The sequence below is a fragment of the Oryza brachyantha genome, chromosome 6 (assembly GCF_000231095.2).
Source record: "Oryza brachyantha chromosome 6, ObraRS2, whole genome shotgun sequence".
NCBI classification, from domain to species: Eukaryota; Viridiplantae; Streptophyta; class Magnoliopsida; order Poales; family Poaceae; genus Oryza; species Oryza brachyantha.
This window is the reverse complement of record NC_023168.2, coordinates 5,552,621-5,564,158: the sequence shown is the minus strand read 5'-3', so window position 1 is coordinate 5,564,158 and position 11,538 is coordinate 5,552,621. Positions and strand designations below refer to the sequence as shown.

Below are 11,538 nucleotides of genomic sequence, written 5' to 3'. Positions count from 1 at the left end.
GTTAACCTACCCTCTCTCTAACGAACACGGCCCAAGTAGGTTATTGAAGCCAGCTCAGCCCAATTTGACTTTCGGATAACGAGTTGTTTTGGCTCATGTGACAAGCTAGAAGTTCAGCTCGGTTCGCTAGCCAGGTTGACCTAGTTAGGCTCGTGGGGGTGATAGGTAAAAAAGGTGAATGCCATATTTACAAATAAAGTGTATTTAATGATCTAAAAACTAAATTTAAAAATAAACTACGATGAACCATCAAAATCTACTTTAAATTTAAAGTTGAAATTTAAATTTTGGTTTATAAGCATAATAATAAGCGAAAAGATAAGGTGCATGGGTCAACACGCCAACGAATGCACCCCAACACATTGTAATTAAATGAAGTAACCAAATCAACCAAAAACCCACGATCCATAATTCCATACAAGCAAAATAGCAAATGCATGATACTCGCTCCATACTAATAATCGCATAATCCAAACTATCAACCAAAAGTCCATGAACCAAACAGGCAAATAAACAAATGCATCACAGCATCATCAGTTCCATACAATCATAAAATATTCAAGGTCCCAGTGGTGAACTACGATTGTTCTTCGATTCAGAACTTCACGGCAATGGCGTCATTTGTTGTATGAGCGAGTAGAGCAGCAACAAGCGTGGCGAGGTAGAGGCTGGGAGTGAGGTGGCTGCCAGGGAAAGGAATCCTTTGCAACAGCATACAGCTACTGCAGAGGCTACAGTAACATGTGCATGAGATTTTGTTGCCGTTGAATCAAATGGAAGGCTGAGATTGCTCGCTACAGGAACACTAGAGGGACCAATGTTTTAGAAATACTATAGCTACAGTATTTCAATAATGTTTTCGATATTTTTTGTTCTCATCATAAACAATGTTTCTTTGCATTACTGTAGAGAATCATGGTCTGGCAAACAGCCATTAGAACCGGCTAGGCATATGATTGGCAAAGGTGATAGATAGCCACTTGTGACAACAAGGTAGAGACATTGTGGGGTAGCGGGCAGGAGCATACGGTGACGCGACCACACTGGTAACATGAGAGAGATGCGGCGATTTGAGAGGGGAGAGACAGTACCACTGTAGATTGAGACTAGAAAGGACGATGAATAAAGATGGCGACATATTGGTAGATTGAGACTAGAAAGGATATCGAATAAAGATAGCAATGTATTTGTAGACATAGTGGGGATCAAACTCCATTTAGGACTGGAGACCTATTAGGGCATGTATAATGCACCTATATGGTTAGTGGTTTCAACTCATCACGTAAAAGATCTACTTACTTGGAGAAGAGAAAGATGGGGAAGCGTGGCTTTAGTGGGTTACTCATGATTTCTGTAGGGTGTGATGGCATCGTCAAGAAATACGTTTGGTATGCCCAACCACGTGTGGGGAGCCTTATTGGGTTATTGTTCCATTGTGACCTACGGTTGGAGCAAGGAGAACAATGAGGTTGCCACCCTAAGCTCCTACCGAGATCGTTGTTAATCGTGGCCCCGAAGCCTCGCCTCGATGAGGTCATCGCCAATACAAAGTTTCGACTAAGGTCACCAATATGAAGCTCTTGTCGAGGTCACAGTTGTTATTAGCTGCCCTGAAGCCCCTTGCCAAGGTCGCTGTCATAGAGCTTTGGCCGAGGTTGGCAGCACAAAGCTCCCACTAAGGTCGTCACCCATGCTGCCAAGATATAGGGCTGAAACCTTTGCTGGATCCACGATATGCAATGCTCCATGGGCCCTTGATGCCTCGATCCCTGCTACTCATAGTTTTGTTGGTCCACGGTGGTGGATGGCAACCAAAGTTAGAGGAAGAAGGTGAGTAGGTGATGGCTAGACTAGAGAGTGGAGACGGCGTGACCTTGTGGAGGGGATGGTCGTAGGGTGGTGTTCCTTGGTGGAGGGGATGCTTGTGAGGTAGCACAGCCTGCTGGAGGGGAGGCGAGGTGCAACTGGCTAGAAAGGAGGACATTGGAGGGTCTGTCGATGCGTCTAAGTGGATGGATGTGAAATTTTATAGTTTTTAGGATTTTAGGAGGTTTGGTGTAAAATCCTAGACCTTTACATAAATTAAAGAAAATGGTAGGACTAAAATAGAAAGTACGTGGGGCTGAAATAGAAAATTAGAGTTACCCCTAAAGCCACGTGCATCAGAAAAAAAATCAGATTCTTGGCTAACGTCTTTATCCTACGTGACAGTTTGTCCTATTAGGCTGTGTTGTTCATGCCCTTAGAGCATCCATGCTTTATTATGAAAATAAAGGATAGGGAGTAAAAGTTAAGCTCCAACAGAATATTCATCTTATTTTCTATTTTTAGATGTCATCTGTGTTAGAAGAGAGAAAAACTATATTTAGATATTCTCTCCATCCTCTAAAGAGATATAGATGATGTCATATATAGATGATTTGCTAGAGTACAAAGAGATATTAAGGATGAAACCGTTTTAAATAATCATCCAAATAAAAATATGAATAATTAAGTTTAGATTAGCTGTTGGGATGTTCATAGAGAGTACATGGGTGGCTCTTCTGTTTGCCTTTTTTCCTTGTTGGGCTTGGCACTTGGGCTGCTGAGACCAGGTTGCTTAGCTACTGTGCTGGGCTCATTTGGCTTGAGAGGCAGCCCGAGCTGGCTCATTATAGCTAACGAACTAAAACCGTAGCCCAATTTGTTACGATGCAAACAAGCTGAGCCGATTAGGTAGTCGTCGTTTGGCTTTTGAGAAAAAGTCGAAATTGCATATGGAAAATAATTTTTTGAATAATACTTTTATATATTGATCTAAAAGCAAAAGTCTAAAAAATAAACTACGATAAAAAACTCAAAACCAACTTTAAATTTAAGATTTAAAAATTTAAATTTTAGCTTATATGCATAGACAGAAGCGAAAATATTTGGTCCCTAGAGACGTCCTAAGAGAACTGGCGAGCCACGAAAATATTAAAAGACGGTGGAGCTTTTCGCTATGCCATTGTAGCCGGAAGACACAAAAGCACCACCTCATGAACAAAAAAAAAAAAGGGACTTTTTAAAGTCATCTCGCCAGCATCGGAATTACCGGAAACTATGTACAAGCAGTAACAAGATACATCCATTGGGTCATGGTCCATGGCGGAGTATCCTTGCAAGGATATCAGAGTGGGCAGAACAGAAGACAACAGCAGTCCATCCATCCCTCAATTTCTCATTCTAAACTCTACATACGCTTTTGCCCTCAGCAAGCCTGCAGTAGCTGACTAGTTGACTCAATCTCAAAGGACTGGTGTATAATACAAATGGGGTATCAAGCTCGCAGAGAGGGTCTTGCTTTAGAGTTTAGGGCTTTTAGGTTGTTCCTCACTGAGTCTAAACTCAAACAGAACTTCATATCTCATGTACATCTCTGGGTTTTGTTTTTCAACTTGGAGAAAAGAAAAAAAAAGAGCTTGAAAATGCAGCAAAAGGGGGATCTTTCCAGCCGCTCCTTGCTTGTTCATATTTCGAGAACTCCATGTGAAGTTGCCGTTGCATCTAACCCATCCTGAAGAAAATGGAATGGAAGGCATTATGTAAATTGCCAAGGGGTTGAAAGAAGTAATAATGTTAGAAAAGCGAACAAATTCGATAATAAATGTAGGCGGGCGCGAAATGAGGAAGAAATCCATGTCATAATAGGAATTCAGATTCAGAAAAAGATCGCATGATATTGGAACTGCCACATAAATTAAACCAGGTGATATTCTAAACAAGAAAGTGACTTTTTATGTTGGTATGTTACTATCAGTTTATGAGGTGTCCTGAGCACATCTTGTTGGCCTACCTACCAAATCTAATTGCATATACTAACTGACAGAAAATGCAATGATTTCGCAGTGAGTTAACCTACCTTGACCTATATTGAGCTGAATTCTGTCTCCTGGCTTCCTGAGCAACAACCGCATTCCCTGCAAAGGTAGCGTTTGGCTCTGCTAATGGGTTGGTGACAACACCCTGAACTCCAAACTTCTGCCTTTCCCACTTGTAAGAAGTTCTGCTGTCATCAGAGTAGTTTGCAGCGTCGGAGATGGAGTACTTGGATGAGTATCTACTGCCATCGTGTCTTCTCCAAAATTTCGGGCTAAGGATGCAGCAATTCATATCAGGTTCACTGCTTGCCACCCTTCCTGAAGAGGCAGCCAAATCACGGGAGATCTCATCCAGTGCCATCTCCAGTCCATTCACCCGTGTCTCCAGTGAACGGATCCCATTCTGAGAGCTCCCCATAAATTTCTGAGCACAGGCAATCATAGTGTCAGATGAGTCCTCAGTTTCTTATGATCAAGATGAGATAAATTCATGCCAGACAATAGCAAACATGGAGTAATGTAGTACTATTCAAAACTTCTTAAATGGGTTGTTTGTCATTTATAAATTTCCACAAACACAATCATTTCTGATGCATTACACAGGTACAAAAATATAGCAAAATCATGGTTCTATTTGCTGTCTTATGTGAAAAATGACACAAGGTATGCTTCAACAGAGCAGCTGATCAAGACATTGTCAGATAGCCACTAAATGACATGATGTTGCTGTCATTGCCATACAATGCCATTGCTCATGTCTAGATGCACAGTGTTTGGACTGGTATTATCAAGATACATTGAATGGATCTTTGATTTATACCAAACGGTCAATGCTGCACACTGAGACCCAATAATACCTTCTTCGTGCAGCCGACAGCATAAACCCCATTATAAACCATCCTGATTTCCAGAATGCTAGATAAGATAAGGCATCCATTAAATGCACCTTAGTCCATAATGAACTAAATCACATCTAGTAGGATGTGTTTTTGAGAAAAAAACTAAGGGATGTGTCAACTTGTGCAGAAGCCACTTGATTTATTTTTTTTCCATGCAACAAATTTAGATTTTTCTCACTATTAAGTCTCTAAATCTTTGGTTTAGATCCTTATATCCCACATTAGGCATTGAACATGTACGTTATATCCCATGCAACCATGCATGTCTACACAGGCAATTTTGGGTAGTGATTCTTATATCACAAAATTTCAATTCATTAGAAAAATTAAGAGCTCCATTTGTTTTTCAATGATAACAAGCCACACGGCAAGGGAAATTACCTGGAGAAGATTGAGCAAGCTAGTCTGCTGATTCTCAATCTGAACCAGCTGCATCCTGATCTTTGAAAGGTCCTCTTCCTTGTGACCTGACTGAAACTCCTCGTGCCCATCCTCAGTATCAGCAATCTCTTCCAAGTCTTCGTCCCCATTATATGGAACAATTCTAGACCCTGACTTGAGCCCAGGAACCTTGCTGTACCTCTCCTCACTATTCTTCTGGAACAGCACCCTCCGTGCTTCAAGCCTTGCTCTAACATTACCATCTTTCAGAAGCTTCTCCTCGGTCACGATTTTGATTGGTGTCGCATCCGGAGCATCAGTCATATTAACCTTACACTCATAGTTCTTGGTCTGGCCTGAATTGTGGCGTGACGGCGGTGAGTTCTTCTTGTTTCCGATGGAAGAATTGCTGGTCCTTCTGTTGCCGGCATTGTGCAATGCTTCCCGTGGGGGTGATTTATTTGTTGGAGATAGGTTCCTCCTGGTAACTGACTGGACAGAATTGGAGCCTAGGGAATCAGCTGGGTATCGACCATCACTTGCACACTCTGTTTGATTACAAAATGAAGTGTCAGATAAGCAAGTTTATTGTTTTACCAGCTCTGCCTCTAATCCACAACACTTAATCCAAGAAATCCATAATACAACGCAAACACAAGCAAAATAATTGTCGTACACTCCGTATTCAAGTATCCAACAGAGAATCCTTCTGCCTTGTGTTTCACTGAACCCAGTCCATTTTGCCTTTTTTTAACCAAACAAGTTTCATATTCAATTTGATACAAATTTACCCGAATCACACCCAAAAAGGAGCAGTGGCCACTGCTTCAAGAACAGTGACATTACCTGTGATACAAGATCTCGACTGCGAGTGAGGAGATGGCGGCACGTCGGAGGAGCACACTTCCTCATCCATGTCTGGGATCTCCTTCCACGCCTCAATCATCCGGTTCATGGATTCTCGCACAATCTTCACCTGCATTGGCAAGAAACTGTTAAAAAATCTGAAGAAGCAGGCAGATCCATGAGGAGTTGAAGGATGGTGTCGCGGTGTCGCCAAGATCCCAACTTTGCTACAAGAAATCGACCTTATCGAATCTCTTGGCCTCGAAGACGGCAATGCAGGATGGCTTTTGCTCGACAAGGTTGTCTCCATGCTCCAGGGCCAACAGCGCGAGCGCCTCGGCGGCGGCCTTCCTCGCCGCCCAGTCTTCGCCGGTGAGCGCGTCGCGAAGGGAGGGCACAGCGGTGGCCGCCGCCCCGCCACCGGAGGCAGCCGAGGCGGCGCCGATGAGGGAGATGAGCGCGGGCTTGGCCTTGAACGCGGAGCTGCGGAGAAGCTTGAGGAGGCGCGGGAGGAGGGTCTGGAGGTAGGTGGCGAGGTCGGCGCTGGGGGCGGACGCCTCGACGGCCGCGGCCGCCGCGAGCGCGGAGGCGAGCTGCGCGCACTGGTCCTGCTCGTGGAGCAGCGCGCCGACGAGCGGGACGAGCGCGGCCGGCGCCGCGTCGGCCGCAGCCGCCGCGGCCCGCGCGGCGTCGACGAGCGCGGCGCGCACGGACGAGTCCGGGTCCCGGACCCGCCGCAGCGCGGCGGCCACGAGCCTGGGCACGAGCGGCGCGACGGCGTCGCGCGGGTGCGCGGCGGCGAGCAGCGCGAGCAGCCGGAGCGAGTGCCGCCGCAGCGGCGTCTTGTCGGTGGGGCGCGCGTCCGACACCGCGGCGAGGAACGCCGGCAGCTCGTCGGCCTCCAGCCCGCGCGCGATCCCGTCCAGCTCCGCGGCCGCCATGGCCTCCGTGTCCCTGTCGGACAGCCGCAGCAGGCACCGGTTCACCCGCTGCTTCATGGGCTCCGCCTTCGGCGCCGGGCCCATGTCTCAAGCCTCAGGCAACCCCCCCAACGTCCCTGTACGCGGCGGAGGAGGAGTTGGGGACGGCGGCGAGGAGCAACACGGCGGCGAGGGGGTGGCGTGGCGGGTACTAATAGCGAGGAGAGGAAGAAGGTGGCGGGCGGGTGAGGGAGATCTTGGAGTGTACTGCGCATTTATTTATGCCTTCTTTTGGGCCATTATTTTGCTGTTTTTTCCCCTCCCAAAATGTTCTTTTTCAGACCTTTTTTTCTTCTGAAATGGTGATGTTTTTCTTGTGTCTTTGTATTTATTTATTTATGTATTTATTCATTTTCATGAGTTGATGATTTTCTTTGGCTTCACCTTGACTCCTGAAACATGTAAGGTTTGGTTGGTGTTTGGTGTGGTGTTGTGAGCAAAGTGAATGTGAGAGAAGCATATGTAAGCTTTTGTTGTTTGTACATGAAATAAAAAAAACATTATGAGGCTATTAATTTTTTTTAGGGTTAATAGCTCGGTTTTCTTTGGTTGTATTTATTTGGAGCATATTGCTTATTTTGAGTGGAAGAAATCATACTTTAGAGTAAAATGACACGGGCACTTTAACATGAAAAAGTGCTGGCAATGCAATTACACTGCCAACCAATATAGTTTGCATGATGATAACAATGAGTGTAAACTTTCCCAATAAGTATAGGAGCCAATATAACATATTAACGCCACTTTTCAGCTTCATGAGTCTCATAATGACTCTTTAGTACATTGATTTTCATCCAATGACTTGTCAACAAATGGTGGCAACTTAATTTTGAGATGTCAAATGTTATCAACACAAAAATACATAGTGATCAGGAAAAGGTAACAGAATGTCAACACAAAATTACATAGTGAGGAAAAAATAACAAAATGTAAAAAAAAAAATCACCTTCCAGTGGATGATTATCTTTGTGCACAGAACCTCATCTCCATGCATCGCTGATGTAACGGTGTGCATCGAGATCCAAGAGCATGTGACCCTAAATTCCTTATTAGCTTTATCCATAACTCTAGTGCTAGTAAACCTTGTCCCCAAGCTGTTGCCTGCTTCTGAACTCTTGGCAGTCCACACTCCATTCCATGTGATGAACAATATTGTCATGTGATGAACTTGTTCTTCAGACATTAGAAAATTCAGACAGTTATCTGACAGGGCCAATAGGAGCTCTGTAATCCCAATCCATGTAGAGCTAGTAGTACAAGACTCCAAATCTCAACCACTTAAACAATCCCTCTTTTTAACTAGTGTCAATTCAGTCATTCAGAGATTAAACATGGGATGGATGCATGGTTACATGTGGTTTTTGACAGATGTGCACATGTATTGCCATGTGACAGCTATTGTTTTTATTCATGCTTCCTCCACTGGAAGCTTTGTTTGTTTATCACTGATGGCGTGTGAAGGATTTGTTGGTTGCTTCCACCAGCAAAAAAAAAAAAAAGAAAAAGAAAATTGAACTGCTTTCTCCAACGAAGCACTGATAAGCTACGTGGCTGACACAATGGTTTACATCAGCAGTCTTCTCTTGGTTTTGCAGACTGGAGATTTTTTTTCCCTTTCTAATCTTGCATGATTAAAAATTATGGAAAAAAATATAATACTGCTGTATATATGGTGTGCTGTCAGTGCCCAGGCACAGTGCTATACCAGCTTTCAGATTTTCATTTTGTCAAGTGAGACAAGATCAAAGGGTACACCTGTCAAGGTTTTGATGAACTGGGAAGAGATGGTCTCTTCTTCATTTTTCCTATTTTTTTTACATCGCTTTTCCCTTTTTTTATTTTGAGACCTGGATTGGATGACTAAAGGAAGATCAAACCTCAGTGCTTAGGGTTAAATTGTATTCTCTTCATTTCTTGTCCAGTTGATAAATACCTGCCGGCAGCTGTATGCCGGCAATCCTTTTTGGTGGGGTAATATTAATTATTCATGGGTAGTTAAATGTTTAGGACAGCCATTGTAGCATCAAGTATAGTTTGTTCAATGCTGTCGTAGACGCTTTGTAACTACACCCAGATCGAAGGACTTGCCGTTACACGCCGGCCATTGCTTCTTAAATGTTGTACAAATAGTTGGAAAATACTTGCAACGTTGGTACAATATACATTTACCATATCGTGTGATGGTGAAATCGTAATGAAGTGTTTGACTCTACTTAACAAGGTTCAAATCTTGAAGTTTATAAATATTTATGATACATCGCATCTGTCATTGGATGTTAACTAAGGCTGCGCTTCGGCTGTGGGTATAAGTAATCTAGATTGTCTCAGTTTTTCCTGCATACGTTTTTTAAATTGTCAAACGATGTATTTTTTGAAAAAAAATTATATAGAAAAGTTGCTTAAAATCATATTAATCTATTTTATATTTTTATACTTAATAATTAATTAATCACGTACTAATCTATTAGTATGTTTTTCACGCCGGATAACTAACACCCCTTTACTCACAAACGAGCGCGTCTTAAGTCCGGAAAATTAATCTATATGACACAAAAATATGAAATAGATTATGGATCTAGAGGTTAGGGCCTCTAGATCGGGGAACCTCTGTTTTTCTTTTTGCCTCCCCTGAACCAGGTCGGCGAGTAAAGACATTAGAGTCAAGAATTGTCGTGTTGTATCTTACACATCTGGATAGAGTGGTGGATAGAGTGGTAGAAGAACCCGATCTATAGCTCAAGTGCTACATTTGAAGAGCACCTTGGTGAGGTTTTGTGGAGAGGTGAAACAGGATGGCATAAATTTGAATCTTGGTATTTTTTGTTTGTTCTTTAATTTTACCATTTATCAGTTATGACACATCGAGTCTAAGTACTCATGGAACTTTTAAACGTGTACATCTATTTGTGGATATAAAGATTGGATTTCTACCCATAATCTAAGAAAATAACACAAAAAATTGACTTCTTTGGAGTTTAAACCAGGGTTTATCTTTCATTTTCGGAATAAAAACCATGCCCCACAGGTTTACCAAAAACCGAGCAAAAGAAAAAAATAGAGTAAAAACCGGCGATTTCCAGTCAACTTTTTACGTAACTAGCCATAACTGATTGATTTTTAGAAACCGGCCACTGAACAGTTTCACAAAAGCTGGCGTCTATTCATTTTTTTTTTCAATTAACATTTGAAGAATGAGCGCAGATGGTCTAAAGGGATAAATATTTTTTTCCCATAACCCATACCAGCTTTTAGATATCAAAAATAAAAAAATACATGCCACAGCGAAATGATTCTAAAATCTCTATAAATAGCTAGCAATTTAGAAGTACAGTAGATGAAAGATTAGACTAATGATTGGGGGAGGAATGCATGTTGATTAAACAACTATCGCACATACTATAATCAAATAATCATATGAGTTCGAGCCGAATACTTCATGATGCATTACTATATAATAAATCCAGTTTGGGAGAAAACCAAGAAAAAAAAAGATATGTAAAAATTGCCAACTACTTTGTAGCTAGAGCATCCCTACCAAATAATGATTGAATAGATTGATCTAGACATCGCAACACGAGTAGTTTAGATACATTTATCATAATATTCTTCGATGAATTGGTCCATGTCATCGGCGCCTAGGGTTAATTACCAATGACACCTTGCTGGTGATGATATTTAGCATCCTATAATACAGGTTGCTCAATTCCTCGCTTTTTTCTTTTCTTGGATGTCTGACCAATAAGAATGTCGTGCACGCTGCAGCAATTGAAATACCCAATGGTACTTTGCAAGACTTTTACTGATTGTATTTCATGGAATCAATTATTTATAACACCTTTTAATACCTCAACACTAAGAAGTGATCGTTTGGCTTTCGTAGGGAAGCCAAACGACATATTTGTAAATAAAAAATAATTTATTAATAAAATTTTTATATGTATATTATTGGTGATATAAAAGAAAAATAAGCTACAATGAAAAAATACCTCAAAATTAACTCAAAATTTAAGGTTGAAATTTATTTTGACTTATACGTTTAAACAAAAACGAAAGGATGGAGTTATGATATTTATACATAAGGATGCCTCAAATAAAAACAGGAAGTGTGGAATACTTTTGAAGTAGAACACGTGGAAAACAAATAAGCAGAGTATTATCAAGACCTGACACCAAAACTCATTAAAAATTGTTGAAACTGAAACCGGCAGAAGAATATGTTGAAATTCATTAAAAATTAACACATCATTTTCTTCAGTCAGGATATATAGAGATGGCCTTTCAATTTGTGGGGAAGGGACTATTGCGTCATGAATGAAGAATTGCAAGATGGAACGCAGTCAACCAGAAAATTGGTGTAATATAAACTTCAGAGAGAACGATTCAGCACCTCATCACCTTGTAAACTAAGCCATGATCAGCTGTGACAAGCTATGCTTTGACGGCTTGATTGAGCTAGCCTTCCCTGTACACATCTGATATAAATTAAGTTATGGCGTACGAGTATTTTGTAAACATGACGTCTAATAACGCCAACCAAATCGCTTCATCACGTTCACTAGCTCTCAACGTAATTGATGCAAAAAAGAGTGCCTA

At 41.9% G+C, this 11,538-nt stretch overlaps 1 protein-coding gene across 1 annotated transcript; it reads right to left on the bottom strand.

Annotated features, from left to right (window-relative positions):
* Positions 1 to 3,165: 3,165 nt before the first annotated feature.
* LOC102707125 (TORTIFOLIA1-like protein 3) lies at positions 3,166 to 7,095 on the bottom strand. The gene is made up of 5 exons (XM_006655897.3): positions 6,208 to 7,095; positions 5,966 to 6,095; positions 5,120 to 5,667; positions 3,881 to 4,263; positions 3,166 to 3,535 (listed from the first exon to the last, which is right to left on the bottom strand). The coding sequence occupies exons 1-5, from the start codon at positions 6,988 to 6,990 to the stop codon at positions 3,526 to 3,528; spliced, it is 1,854 nt and encodes a 617-aa protein (XP_006655960.2). The 5' UTR covers positions 6,991 to 7,095; the 3' UTR covers positions 3,166 to 3,525.
* Between the last annotated feature and the right edge of the window lie 4,443 nt (positions 7,096 to 11,538).